Source organism: Anser anser (assembly GCF_964211835.1).
Source record: "Anser anser genome assembly, chromosome: 7".
Classification (NCBI taxonomy): Eukaryota; Metazoa; Chordata; class Aves; order Anseriformes; family Anatidae; genus Anser; species Anser anser.
In genome coordinates, this window is record NC_139727.1 from 35,780,504 (window position 1) to 35,796,100 (window position 15,597).

Below are 15,597 nucleotides of genomic sequence, written 5' to 3' on the forward strand. Positions count from 1 at the left end.
AGAGCCCACTTAGGAGGGGGTGAGGATGGATACATGCAGGTTTTTCTTCTCCCTCTGTGTAAACTTCTTGTGTAGTGCTTCAATTCTTGTAGGTGGGACTCACGTTTCCAGCTGACGGTCTTCAGTTTTAGCAGATGATTCTATTCTAACTATATTCTTATCTTTTAGTTGCCAAAGTCACTGCACTTACGTCTTCACAGGAAACCGAGTAATAGGAGCAAATATCAAGAAGAGACGAGAAACCTTTGAACAGATTTCTGGAGGAGAAATTTAGAAATAGCACAAACTTATTTCACGAAAGCTCTGCTTTGGTAAACGCATATTAGTACTCAATGATGCATTGCATATGCTTGGTCCAGACACCTCTACCTCCCAAAAATTAAACTAGGAATTATTTTCTGAAAAACTGAATTACCATTAATAGAATTTCACCTGAAAACTTTGGTCTTCATTCTAAGGAAGAAATCTTACTTGACTAGAAGCCCTGAAACAGTGTTTGTGTTGTCTGTGGAAAACTGAAAACAAGCAACTTGAAAGGGCTTTAAGCTTGAAGCTTCGTGTGCTCCAAGTCTTGGTCTCTGATAACATGCTAGGAACGGTTGGCAAGATCACATGAACATGCTGAGGTAAATACATGGCTTGAAATGTGACAGTGCCGTGGTTTAAAGAACAAAACAGAACTCGGAGCCAAATTTAGAAGTGCATGACACTGCCCGGGGGCAGTTGCGAAGTGTGAATGACAAGTGTGGTTGGTCTATTGCTAATTGGGAACTTGGGTTTGTTTTTGCCACGTTTGTTTAGAACAGCAGCGACGTTGCCAGAAATGACCGATGTTTAGCTTTTCTCAGTGCTGAAATGTTTTAGTAATGTTCAAGTGATATATTGCTTGTTGTCTTTTGATTCTACAGTCTGTTCCCAGCAGTTATTTAAACAACAAAAAGCTACCTAGCGTGGCATGAAATCCTTTCTGTTCAAATCCATGAATTAAGGAATACATGAATTCAGGAATACAAATACATGAATTCAGAGTATGCAAATCCAGTTTGTTCTGTAGTATCTCCTGCAGTTGTCCTCTGTAATTCTAAAATGATCGTACTTGTTCTCTGTTGAAATATCAAACTATTGAGAATACAACTTATATAGAAAGAGGCACCAAATTAGTTTAAGTTAAATTTTGAGGCAGCTTTCCAGTCTATGCTGTTCACCGGTGAACACTTTAAATATGATGGGTGATAGAGGACAAGCATGTTCTTAGTTTTTAGACGTTTCTAGTAACTCATCCAAAGTATGTATACAAAAAGAAACGTTTGAATAAATGTTAAAGAGCATGCATACTGTTAGAGTTACTTAGTCACGGTTACTGCTAACAGTAACCATGCGTTCTTAATGTCATGCTTTCTTAATTTGAAGAAGCTTTTCAGTCAGCTACAAGATTTTCCAGAATGCTTATAGCCTAAAGCAGAGATGTGCTTTCTGAGCAAAATATGCTGACTGAGAAAAACAAGGAAAGAGGATTGAATAGGGCGGAAATCTTTGGCTAGAAGTAATTCTTACGGGAAAGGTTTCTTAGTCACTGAAGCATAGCCTGCTTTTTCCAAGCTGTTTCCTCCTCGGCCTTTTTAAGGGAGCAAGGGGCCCTACAGGTGCAGAACAAGTCGAGGTGATGCTTTCTTTACAACTGCAGTCCCAAATGAGGAGTTGAGCTCCTCCAAGGATGCTAAATCTAAGAGGCACATCAGAGTAATGGATAACCTCAAAAGAACAGGCAACACGATATTGAGTGAGTGCAACAACAGGACTGAGGATTTTAGGCTAGAGCAGAAAAACTAACTTCACTGTAGGTCTGAGATGTTTCAGTATAACAAAACTGTCCTTTGGGCAGGGGATGGGGCTGATGGCAGTCCTTCTCAAAGTTGGTGTCCATGAGTGGTTTAGGGAAAGCTTTATTTTGTTTTTCGTTGGTGGAAGGAGACTGGGAGTTGCATTCAGTGAGTGTGACGTTCAGCTTGCTCCTAACGAGTTGGTGGGGCTGCGTGTGTAAAAGAAGACTGCTGGATCGCTTGTTAAGGCATGCTAATGGAGTGTGCTGTGGTTATTTTGTTAAGTAATCCATATGTGGGGAGCAGGGGCAACCAGAACAGCCTCCTGAGGTGGTTTCTAATACTTTATAATTAGCAATTAGAGTTTTTTTTTTTTGGTTTAATTGGATCTGCCATCACTGTATGCCTTAGAACTGGCCTCAGAACAACTGCTAATAGCAGTTTATCACGTGTAGTACAGGAGTTCCTTGTGCAATTACTTGTAATATTGGGTACTCTCTAGACAACTGAATCTCTTCCATATGCTTTTATGGTTTCCTGAGCAGTGCCTGGTGACTCAGGGGACTTTACAACTGCAGCAGAATACAAAGAAGTGTATTTATCAAAACAAATAGTAAGGACTCGTTTGTGAGGCACTTTCTCAGGGCTTGCATCCTGCTTACTCGTTTCAAAAAGTTTTGCCGTGATGAGATTAGACCTGTGTTACATGCCCGCATTCCCACTGCTTTAAATCTTGTCGCTGTCCGACCTGAATTGAACTCAAATTGTTCCTGTTCATCCGGTCCAATGTTGGGATACTTAAGGAAAGCGTCCAAGGGAACTGAATTACTGCTTCACTTAGACACAAGCCGGATGGATGCATGCTCTGTAGCGTGCCGGCTCAACTGTAGGAGCACACACACTCTTTAAAAAAAAACTTCCACTGAGTTGCTGTTTGGCAAGCGTGCTTCCAATCCTTAGGGGCTGGAGGATGAACAGGCTACTTTAACAGGGCTCTAGGGTGGAGTAGCAAGGAGAAGACTAGTGGGGATTTTCTTTTTGAAATCCTCGGTGTTTAGAGTAGCTGTGGGTTTCTAAAGATGGGGGGAATGGGGATTAATGGTGATCAGACTTCTCTGTTAAGAGGAGCACTTCAATTCTGAGTGGTCGAGGGCTCTCAGGTCTCCCATGCAGACTAAGCAAACTGTCTAAATGAGAAGTTAAAGATAATTAAACAAATTATCCCTTCGGCTAGCCACCTGTTTTAAAGATTGGGCTGGAAAATAAGCAAGTAAATAAGGATAATACTTCATGACCATTAGATGCTAGTAGTTGTAAGACTAAGTGTATTAATATTCCTCCATCTTTCTGTAATTATAGTAGATTAAACGTGAATTTAGGAGTCTGTGCTAGAAAGAACTTAATTAGCCTAAGTTTGCTTGCCAAAGTAGCACTTGGAGTCCTTTGTCTTGTAGGAAATACTTTATACTCTTAAGTCTTCCCAGTTAACTTGTAATCTTTTAATCCTGGCTAATATTTCAGAACACTATTCAAAGATGAACTGGAACTTGAAAGCAGAGTTAGTTCCCTTTGAAAAGTCATAAGGGTACAATAGTGCTAGTAATGAAGCCTTGTGGTTGTCTTTGATCTGAAGCAGTCAGAACTTAAAGGGGAAAAAACTTCAACTCCATTAACATTGTTTTTTTCTGGAAGTTTACTTTTGAGGGGTCAAGTACTGTATTAGCAGAGCTGAAAAATTGACGTTGAACACGTACAATAGGTTGCTTCTGCGCTTTTTCTTTTCATATGGAAATGTCTTGTGTTTGTGTTGGATGCTGAGAATGGCTGGAGGAATTGCTTCCCTGTCAGGCTACGGTAAGAATTCATAAACAGTGTGCAGGTTTGGATGGTTATGTCTCTATACAGCCCATGTTTGTTTATAAATACATGTTTATAAGCAGTCCGTGTTTATATAGATACATGTAAACTGAGCTTGAAGTTCCACGATGTTCAGTCAATTTTTATACGGAGCACACTGACAGGAAACACTTCCCAGCTGAGGTCTTGAAACTCCTGGGGGTTTGAAGAAGATAAGGAGTATGGCCCTGAGTTACAGCAAAATTGGCGGATAAATGGCTATCGCTCTTCGAATCGGAGCTGGCAGCAGTAAGGGCTGGGTCAAAGTGATTCCAAATCAAATCTTTTTTTCTTCCTGGCTCCTTAACCTCTCCAGACTTGCCTGTAGTCACAGCACGAAGCCGGAGGCGAATCCCAAAGCAGCGTGTTCCCTTGTCAGGACTTGTGCCTGACCTTGGAGTGACTGCTGGGGGAAGAATGGCCAAAGGGCTAGAAAGCGGTTTTGGCTTTTGACCATCTTCCGAGTTGCTTTGTACCACCCTTCCCAGGATCACACTTGTGTAAACACGACCAGTTAAAGGAGCTTTATCTGGTGCTGCTGGCTTTGCATCGCTGCTGGTAAGTTCGGAGGGCTGGTGGTGGAAATAATCACATCAAAGCTGGTTTTGTTCCCTGTTTGTGGCGGAAGTCCTGGTGTGCTGCGATTACGATTCCAATGCAGTTGCTGTGAAGTAACTGTGTGCTCCCTGATTGCTCATCTTAGATCTTTTTTAATCAGCAAAAAAAAAAAAAAAAGGCAATTTTTTCCCCAATAGCTTGAATTTAGTTAGTGGGGTAACGGAGAGAATGGGAAATCCTGTGCTTTGGGACAGAAACCTGCTGTGCAAGCGTGTACCTCAAAGCTTTAAGAGCATGTGCTAAGGTCTATCAGACCCTGGCAAGTCTTTAAATTAAAACCTCAGGAGGGCACGACGAACTCCCAGAGGAGGAGAAGGTGTGCCTGAGCTCACTGCCTTGGGTGCCTGTTCTGTCGGTTTCCAGCTCTTTGTGTGGAGGACAATGGCTGCTTTGGCATTGTTTCTAACACGCACAGTGCCCTGAGAAGTCTGTTGCGTGATGTTGGGTTGCAATTTCTGGTTGATAAGTCTTTATTCCTGGCTGTCTGTGTTTGAAGGGATTGCTAGATTTCTAGCATGGCATCTGTAGGAAGACAAGTGGAAAGCAAAATTAACTATTGATCAGTTATATTTCAAATTTCTCAAAGCCCTGTTTGGCTTTGGGTGTAGAGAATAGTCCAGCGTGTACTTTGATAGAACCTTATGGTAGTTAATGCTTACTGATAGACATTTCTTCTTCTTAAAAGAAAATTCAAAGTTGCAGTTGTGTGGCTTCAGCATTCAAACGTAGCTAAATGTCTTTTATGTATGCTATCAGAAGACTTTAACGGAGGATTTTCTTTTTTTTTTTTTTTCATGGTTACTTTCCTCCTTGGCTTTAGAAAGATCTAGAGATCTTTTGTAACATGTATCACTGTCCAGCAACTTAAATTTTGCCATATTTTACGGTTATTCTAATCTTATAGGCTTCCATTTAATTTTTTTGGATCTAAATGTATTTAAAATTGTTACGCAGCCATGTAACCTTCAGTCCTTAAAATGATTAGCAAAGATGATGGCTAAAGGTACAGCAGCTGCTAGGATTGCTGGGCAGGGGATTAAATTATGGCAAACAGTCCTGAATGATTTCACAGCATTGAACAGAAGTCCGAGAGCTGCTTTTGCTGCAACTGAGTAAGCAGGACTGCATTCAACATGAAAGCCTGTATTTTTTTGGGGGGGGGCGGGGTAGTGGAACTAGAGAAAACAACCCATTTATTTTGGTTCATCCACCTTCTGCTTCCAGAGCATACTTCTTAGAGCAAGAGGTTCATATGGCTGTATACTTGAATTATATTTATTCAGCATGATTGGCGTTGGCTCTGAGTCAAGACGGGGCTACCAAGCAGGAAATGGAGCTATAACTGGTAACTACGTTCTAATTAGAATGTCAAATCTAGATGTGTTTTATTTAGCAAAACCAACTTTGACCCGCTTGCTTCTGTGCTGTCACACGTCCTTTCCTATACAAAGTTCTCTAGAAATACTGTCTAAAAAAAAAAAGTGATACTTGCCAAACAAAGTGTGATTCTGCAGTTGGTATTTTTCCACAGCCTACAGGCATTTCTGCAGTGAGACTTGTTTGCATCTAGATTTTCACTGGATGCTGGAAGAAAAATCCCAAACACGTTAATCTCCTCCGATGTCCCTGGTGGAGCATTTACCCGCTACGTCCTGCCTTCCCCCAGGAGCATCTTCTGGAAGCAGCCAGCCCTCGCTGTTGGGAGCTTGATAATCACTTATCTCAAGAGCAATACTGCCCAGCTGGCTGATCTGTATTTGCCTTTTGAACTCTTAGCGTAATGTTAGGATTTAGCTCCAAAAAGCTCCTCTTTTTGCAAATCTTGTCTGTGCTTTAAGTGAACAGAGGAGTCGGGGGCAGAGTCAGTTCTCATCCTCTCTGCTGCAGAAGTATTCCTGCAGAAGTCTTGGACATAGCATATGATTGTGTTGAGGGCTATGTATGTCAAAGTAAACAGCAAAAAATCTGGAAAAGTTGCAAAAACCTCTCTTTTACAGTCCCTGTTACAGTTTCTTTGTCCTTTTGTGGGCAAGTCTACATTATCTTTTCCTCCTATCTGCAACTAAAACTAGATCTTGGTTTCCCCCACCCCCTCCCCTTTCTGTAAGCTGCTAGAATGAAACCTCACTTGCCATCCAGAGCTTTCCCACTAATCTTGTCATAGCAGGAAATGAATGGTTTAAAGAGACTTAGGCTGTATTCGGATTATTAGTTTTGTAGTTACGGTAAACCTGCAGTGCTTTGAAGTCTTCTGAAGCCTGGCCTTTTTTTGCTGCTTGGTTTGCCTGGTTTGGAGCTCTCATGATGGAATGTGAGTGATGAAGTGAACTGCAGGTACCAAAGACAGCAAAAAGTAGGTGACGTTTGAAACAGTACAGCTCTAGAAGATTCCTGGGGCGAAGATGGCTCTGGGTGGTGTCGGTGAGCTGGAGAAGAAGGTGGAAGACTTAAGAGTAGGGAAAGCTTTTTGTGTTCCTCTTTCCTGTAAGCTTGGTGCTGATTTCCACTCAGCATAAGGATGCTCTTGCGTGTTATTTGGGCTGAAGCTCAGGCTGCCCTTGAGCACGCTTTGTATAAGCACAAGATTGTTGGCATACAGGTGCAAGATGAATTGTATCCTCAGGCTTCTCTAAGTACTAAATCAAACTGTTCCCGCTGACACTTATTTCCTTGTGCTCATCTATTTCAGTCTTCTCAGAAACTTAACTAAGTGGTGGCATGATCCCCTCTTACACGAGGTTCTGTACTAACTGTTTGTAGTGCTCTCTTACAGTGAAGCAGGAAGAACCTGGAGTTTCTCTGCAGGGCTCTTGCACGAAATGGCACAGCCGGGTTATGTACAGTGGCAGGAGCTCTGTGCTGCCTCCTGCAAACCTCTGGTAAATTTTGCTACCGTGCACACTTTGTGCTTTCACACAGACAAGAGGGAACTATGTGAAACTCCTTTTAAATGAGTTCAGTTTAGGTCTATTCTGACTTCTGTGTCTCGTGTCAGTGCTTGTGTTTCATGATGAAATTAAACTGAAAGCTAGGAATTCTTGGAACAACAGAGTTGCAAATAAGTTGCAAGGAGAACACAGTGTCTGAAAATAAGTGTTTAAAAATTATTGTCAGGTGTATGTAGGTTGGTGATTGTACTCCATGTCTTAGGGTATTGTGCGAGTCTGCTCTTCAGAATGTCTGTCTGTTTTCCCTGGGAGATAACATCTAGGCTAGTGAAATACTTTAATTGGAGAATTCTGCCTCCTTGGAACCAGTGAGGTTTGGCAGATAATAAACTTCTTGCCCTTCTTGGTACGGGAAAACCTCGCCTACACAGGTATTAATTGCTTTTAATGACTTTTTCATTTAAGGTTTACCTTCTGAATTTTTTATCCACATTCTTGAACTTTTACTGCACTACTATTAGAAACTCTTACTGAGTATCAGCGGTGGGTACTCTGACCACAAGAGGCTTGTCGTGTTAATACCATCTTACTTGATGGTTTGATTCCCGTCGAGAGGAGTACCTTTCACAGATGGTGAAGCTGATAGTGTTGCCTTCCTGCTTCCTCTCACGCTTCTTGTGGTTCACTAGAATTCACTACCAGTAGGAGAACTGGAAGCCATAAAACTTGGTGTACTTCGGTATCGTTCTGTGTAGTTGTGAGACTTCTTTAACAGTGTACGTGTGTGTGTATCTATAAATACAAAAAGATGTGAAACTAATAGTAACTGGATGAATATAAGAGAGCTGGGACTGAAAGTTAACATCTGGTCTTTTTAGAGCTACATTAGCAGCTTAATGACCTGTATTTAATTTCACTATAACCATGTAAAATTTCAATTAAGTTACAAGTTCCAGTGGATATTAGGAGAATTAAGCCTCCTTTAAACTGAATTATGTAGCCCAAAGCACTCTTATAGTGATTTCCTGAAATAAACAGAAGGGATACAGAGTAGGGCTCTAAATAGGAACAAATCATTTGGCCAACTAATTAAAATGGCAAATTGGTAGCAAGGAAAAACTGAACAGTGTATGTAACTTATTTTGTTGTGGGAATTGTGGCATGTTTTTTTACTCTCTGGATGGAGAAAGTAGTGAGAATGGCCTGTATTGGATTGATTGTCCTGCTGAGTTCACCACAAAATATGTACTCTTTTTCCAGCTACTGATCTTCTCTTGGCTTGGAACCCCATTTGTCTGGGCCTGGTGGAGGGAGTCATCGGTAAAGTTCAGCTTCATACGGGTATGTGTTCTTTCTTTTTGATGCTGCTAATGCACTTTGGTTTAGGGTCAGTGATACTGTAAATAAAACTGTAGCTGAAATGGATGATGTAATGTTCTTTGCAATGGTAGTAATCCAACTGTATAAACTTGTCAGTGTTTATATTATAGCTGTGGTGTGCAAATCCCTCTTCTTTCCAGTGCATACATTCTGGTTTGTCTCCGTCTGATTAAAAGACGGAGATGTGCATTCACAAATAATACAAGTCTGTACCCCGAAGTCCTGTCTAAGGCTCCGTGTGAGATGCACCCACTTATATTTTTGCACTTTTTTTAGTAGATCACTATTTGAAAGTAAAAGGAACTTTCAGAGCTGCTTTGTTAAGCAGGGATATTGTAAGACATAGCTGTAAAATAAAAGCAGAAGTAGAATGTATTGTGGTTAATATTAAGCCTGCCTTTAACTGATTCTAAATAACTTTTTTCAGTAAAATAAAGTCACTCTTTTTGCTTTAGTCAGCTGTAAAGTCCTGTAGCCAAAATAAATACCTATTCAGATATATATCAGCTTTTATCTACAAGGGGTCTTTTATTACCAATAGTGCTCTGGATGTCTGTTTACTGACAGGTAGAAAAGCTAGCCATAAACTCTGTTCATTTACTGTGTACTGTCCTTTCTCTAAGTGCTTAAGCCCTACATTTCACGTAGTGCCTGGCCAGATCATCAGTACAGGTAGAGTCTTAAGTGTGTTTGGGGTACCAGGATGGGTTAAGTGCTGAAACGGATCAGATGTTTGTGGCGTGTCATGCACACAAACAGCTCAGTCAAGGTGGCAGTGGCACACTAACAATAGAGAAAGAAGAAAAATGGGGACTGTTATACCCCTGAATTAGGCTATGACAAATCTAGTTCAGGGATTAGTTGGCTCCATAGTCACTGTAACCCGTAGGTCTCACTTCTGAGAGAATAGTTTAGAGCACATCTCATTTCTTAAGCTTGTGATTGCTTTCCCTTTCCAGTTGCATCACTTGATCTTTGAATTTCGCCTGATGTTTGTCTGTCCTCCTTCCGTTGATCTTTTTCAACCGTCCTTTCTGATCTGATGATATGAAATGGTTCAGACTCAGCCCTTCTCTGTCGCTTTGTCTTCTCATCCAGGCCGTCTGAGCTGTTCAGCGTGTCCTGTCCATAACAAATGGATGAATGATGGCTGAACTCCAGTAATGACCTTTTTCTTCTGTGGGAAAATACTCCATGCTTGCTTGTAACATGTTTGTGTTTGTTAACCGAGCATTTAGGTCCACAAAGGCCTCCCCCTTCTCTCTAGGGAGCCTCCTATAAAAGCATTTGAAGGGGGAGACCTCGTTTTCAAATACTTTCTGGAAGTTCTCCTGTACCGTGGCAACTGAATATCCCTGCTTGTGTGCTTACTGTGAGGTGCTTCTGCTTATGGAAGCTGAGCTAAAACTCCCCAGCATGTGACCCTTGAACAAGTGCCAGCCTGCTGCTGTCAGGTAAATCAAGGTTATCAGGTAATAAGTCTGATACTGCTCTTCTTTCCTTATGTTCTTTGCAGCGACTGTATCAATTATGCTCATCCAGGCACTTCACTCGCTTGTTGCTTAGGCCAGCGGTAGCATTTTGTTTCTTTGCCTTGTTCAGGTAACACATCACAAACCACTTACAGACCATCCTTCTTGTGCATATCGAGGCATTTAGTGATGCAGCTGTCCTGTGGGACGGGTGTTAATTCTCTCTCACTTCAGTGAGAGAGAATGTCTGTAGTTATTTATCCGTAGTCTTTTGCTGAAACCTCTTGGTCCCCTGCATCTGCTGACAGTTACTAATGATTGTCTTCATTGGGTTGCAGTCAAAGAAAGAGGGCTGACTGAAGTGGCTTTCATAGGTGGTCTTAAACCTATTTATGTCAATGAACTCTCGCTTATTTTTAAGTGCAGTTTTATGTAATCCTTGAGCTGAGTCATCTAACACTGTAACGGTAACCTGTCTTCATTACTTATTCGTGTATCAATCTTTGTCACCTGGAAACTTTATCAGCAAGACTTGTATAAATATTTAACAGTGCTGGACCATTATCTCCATACTTGGAGAGAGGACTGGGCTGTGGAAGCTGGATGAGATACTTTTTTTTTTTTTTTTCCCCAGACCTCATATGTGTCAACAGGAACAGGAGGACCTGTTGCTCTGATTTCTTCCCTTCTTCCTTCCCCCTTACCTTCCCTTCCTGGACTATAAGGATCAGAAAACTTATTTTGAAGCTCTTCTGGCTAACTAGTCCTGTTTGGGCTTGTTCTGCTCAGCATCTTGTTGACTAATACTGGAAACTTTAAATAACTTTACATATTAAAATTGCTACCAGTGTACTTGAACTGTCACTAAGCTCATATGCACTTTATCTTGGACATAGATCCTTAGATATTCTTGAAAGATTTGTTTAATGCAAACATCCTGGAATAGTCCTAAGATGACCTTGAAATAACCCAAGACTGACTACAGGGGCATTCTTGATTTAGCACTGACAGTTGCCAAATTGCTGTAACTAGGGATGGGGTTTAATATGCTCTTAATCTTGCTGGCTCTGTTGCTGACCTTGCACGGGAGAATTTGTAGAAAAGCACTCTTGGCAGGGAAAAGCAGTCTTGTGAGAAACTAGCTAGCCAATATTGCATGTTTTTCTAATTCTGTAAAGAATTTTTTTTTACCCAAGAGGATCAGTTGTATATCTGGATATAATTGTGCACTCATTTCTGAGATGAATTTCTACTGAAGGTATCTTTTGGTTCTTCCCAAATTGTCAAGTTCCTCAAACAGTTCTTTGGGGGGACAGACCTATGATGGAATACTTGAAGGCTAGGCTGTGGTCTCTTTTACCCTCTGTTGGCCCATCCCAAGATGAAAAGTAAGAAAATGTGGGGTAAAAATAGGAATGCAAAGGGGAAAGGATTTTAGGCTGTCATGAAGACAACTTACTGAAATATAACATTGCATGCTTTCTTGGTAGAGATCCACAATGAGAGTAGTCTCTGCGAGTGCTTGCCTCTATACGGAAATAACATCTCTTGCATAACCATGGTCTCCATTAAATAATATTAATCTTATGTTTTGTGATACAATCAGTGTATATACATACAAAATATAAGTATAGCCATTCAATTTCCTTTAGTTGAAATTCCAATAAATAACTAAAATGAGCTTAATTTCTGTTAGAATTGAAGGTAGATACTTTATCTACTAAAGTAGTAATAGTAGCCTGAAATCTTAGTTGACATTTACTGATTTGGTTTAGCAATTTTGATTTCCCTTCACTTTGTTAGAAGAGCTTTGGCTTCTAAGTACCGAGGTTCCTGCAGGTAGTGTTGTTTGCTGGTTCAGGTGTATTTTTTTAGTGGTGTAAATTCCCATGCAGAAGTTCTAATCACTTGGTTAGAGACTACTTAGTGAGTTAATGGAATGTCGCGGTGCCAGAATATGCTCCGTATAATACTGTATATCTAATTATAACCAGGGCTGGATTTCTTAGACAGTGCCAGCCAAATTCCACTTAACTCCTTTGTTGCAACCACACATTTTTCTGTTCTGTGGTCAAAATGCATTTTCATGTCTGCACTCTTAGCATAGGAAAAGCACACAAAACCACTGGTTAATTAAGACCTGGGTTAAACACTGATGGCAAGTTTCCATGGACTCTACAGAGAAGGGAAGTGAAATTCTTCCTTCCCTATCCTCAGGAAAGGAAAGCTTTTTCTGTTAGCATGCCACTGGATCTTGATAGAAACAATAAGTGGTTCAGCATCTGAAGTCTCTTCAAGGAACTGCAACTGCTGCTGTCTCTGTCTTCATCCAATCAACAACTTAAAACATTTGCTCTGCGTTCATCTAAATTCCTTCCACTAACAAAAATAAGAAGATGATACCGTAGTAATTCTTGGCTAGAATCAAAATACTTTTAAAAAGCATCATTTATAGCAAACTTAGGCAGTTTAAGACAAGTTACTGCAAAAAAAGGTACTTGGGAGAAGTAAATGCTAGATTGTTTGGGAAATTTTAGAAAATAACTTAAATGGCAGTGGTGTGCTGACAGGAAAGCTGAATTCCAGTTTCAGTGAGGAACGAGAGGTAATGGCTTACTTTAGATACAGTGCTTTAAATCAGTTGTTGCCATCTGCTCTGCCACAGTTCATAAAACAGTAAAAAAAAAAAAGTTAGGTCTTTAGATTGGTGACTTAAAAACGTGCAATCTTCTGGAATGAGATGGAGCGGTAGTTCTCCTGTATGTACCATACCTCCTACGTTGGGCAGGCAGTAAGCAGTCTTTTTCACTTAAAAAACAAGTTTGACAGAACTACTTCTTTAACTGCAGAAGCACAAACTCTGGCAGATTCAGTCATCTAGATGTTGTTGGCAATTACGATAAGCTTTTATGGCTGTTGTTGAAGCTTTTACTTCAGGGTATATTTTATCTGAATAATTGCTTCTGGATTGTTTCTTTTGATCTGCCAGGAAACTCCTGTTTTCTTTCAACATTCTTTGGCTCTGGCTATAAGACAAATGGAGTTTTGAAACAAATGCCAAGATGACTGAGTCCTTTTTTTTTTTTTAAAAAAAAAAATGCACTCAAAGGATACAGAACTCACTTGACTGTATTAAGTTCTTATTACTGCTACCAGGGCTTGTTAATATAAGGCACTTTCCTCTTTTTTGGCAATGGTGTCATATTGATTATTTTGCTTGAGCTCTAGATGGCATCCTTTCTTGAAAAAAATCTGCTCGTTTGTTGAAATACCGATCTCCTCATAGGTGTGTGTTGTGTGGCTAACTTTCTGTAGGTGGGAATAAATGAGACTCTAGACGTGCACAGCAAGCCTGTCTGGGTGCTCTACTTGCAACCTTTCTGTTAAGCCTGGGTTGTGTTGGGTTTCCAAAGCCCAGATTATTGCTTTCCAGTAGGCAAAGCACAGGAAAACCTAGACCACCTTTTTAGATGAAGGGATAGAGACTTTTACCTGTTGCTGGGGTTTTTGACATTTCAGTTTTGACATTATAGCTTGAGGACGCTGGCATCCTGAGATCCCTTCCAGCTTGAGTTCTCTCTCATCCTATAGAGATTACGATTTGGATGCTGTGTTCAGGCAGTAGTGCGGGGCTCCTCTTAGAAGACTGCGTAAATTAGACAAGTGGTGCATGACTTCCCCCTTTTCTCTCTGCCTCTTCCCCTTTGGGAACAGCCTCTGGTTGTCGCAGCATGTTTGTAATTCTGGGAAGCTGTGACTTTTAAAGGCTGCTTGGTGCCCTGTGTAGTAAGCATGTCATTCTACTAAAGATAGTGAAAAAGAATTGAAGTATTGATTGTAGATACACTGCTGTGCATCACCACAGTGAATGTTGTCTTTATATGAACAAACTTGCTTAAACACTTTTTCGGCTTTGGGCAGAAACTTTGGAGATTTAATTGGAAAGATGCTCACAGCTTTGAAGCTTTAATTCTATGCTGAAAGTATATTGAGGAAAATATCCTGGTTTTCCTTGTTACAGGATGTGCAGAAATGTGTTGAAGGAGTTGAAGGCTAAAATGCTGTTCAGAATTTATTGAGCAAGAAAAACAAGCTTTGCATTTGCTGTAAAGCCTCTAAACAGACTTCTCAAAAGCTAGATATTTTATTCCAAAGCATAACACATGTTACAAGCTACTATCACAAGTATGGAAGCATATTTAAGTCTACTTAAGCTTTTAATGCTTGTATAGGACTTCTTCCGTTAAACTCTATTGACTTCTCCTCAGTTAGGAGAACTAGTGAGTTTGTCTTTAAAACTTTATATTATATTTATATAATATATATATTATATAAATATATATATATATTATATATTTATATTATATAGCTCTATACCTCTTCCATCTCTTAACAGACCTTTTGCTTTGACTTTTAAAATCCCAGCATACCACTAGCCTGCTGCTGATTTAGCCAAGGAAACTAATGTACTGTCACTCGTGGCTGTCCTCTCTTGCAGTTTGCTGTACAACAGAAGGTACAAAGGGAAAATCACAGCTTGCTGCCTGGTGATCCCCACTTGTTCTCTTCAAGTTGTACCACTGTTTGTGGTAGTGCATTCCACTGCGTGGGTGCATCATCCTAGAGACAGCCTAATTGCTGTAGATGAAGCAGTGATAGCTTTACTTTAATGGGTAATTCTATGAAAATGTCCGTCTTTGAGGTAGAGTAAATATATTTTTTTTTTTATTGTAATGCAATAATAATGAAACGTGGCAGCAAATCATCATTCACTGGGCTCTTCTGGTCAAATAGCTTCTGGCAGGGGTTTTGCACTGGGAGAAAAATTTCTGACAGACTAGCTAAAGCAAATGACTTCATGGTAAGCCTTTACTAATCTTTCTTCAGATTTGCCATGGTGGCTACTTCTAATTCGTCAGAAAGCATTGATTGGCAAACTTCCAGGGGATCATGAGGTGTACAAAATAACAAAGATCGCAGTGATTCCACTTTCTGAAACAGAACCTCAGGATCTGGAATTGGAGGTATGATTATCTTTAATAAATCATGATTTTTTTTCCCCCTTTTTTTCAGTGAAATATAAATGTGAAATGTAGGTTAAATACATGCCTCCTTGTGGTGTATGTGGAAATGTTGAACAGTTTTTTAAATGCTGCTTTAATTTAAAAATTGTTTAATTGAAATAGCAAGATATGCTGGGGAGGGAAACTAGGATAAAATGATGTCCAAATTTAATTGAAAACTCATAATAAAATTTGTTCTTGGGATATATTTTTTAAATTATTGTAATTGAGCACACTTCATGTGTGCTTTTTGCAGGGAGAAGCTGTCATATCTATCTCCTTTGAATCAGGAGGGCATATGTTTTTTTTAAGGATGTTCTTGGTTCTGTCCTGTTTAGGGATATTAATTCTATAACTTGGCTTCAAAGCCAAAAGAGAATGGTTAAAGGGAAAACATCACAAGTGAATAATACGAACTTACTTTAAAGGCTTGGTCGTAGTGGAGGTGGGTCTGGATACT

General features: G+C 40.1%; 1 protein-coding gene across 2 annotated transcripts in view; it reads left to right on the plus strand.

Moving 5' to 3' along the window:
• INPP5F (inositol polyphosphate-5-phosphatase F) overlaps positions 1–15,597 on the plus strand; it is a 39,218-nt gene that overhangs the window by 5,979 nt on the left and 17,642 nt on the right. Inside the window, exons 2-3 of one of the 2 annotated variants that reach the window (XM_083843473.1) lie at positions 8,483–8,563; positions 14,962–15,098. In XM_083843473.1, the coding sequence (XP_083699599.1) occupies positions 8,483–8,563; positions 14,962–15,098 (218 nt within the window). Of the gene's footprint in view, positions 1–8,482; positions 8,564–8,637; positions 10,057–14,961; positions 15,099–15,597 lie in introns of those variants that run through there. The other variant, XM_083843474.1, reaches the window with a different exon arrangement.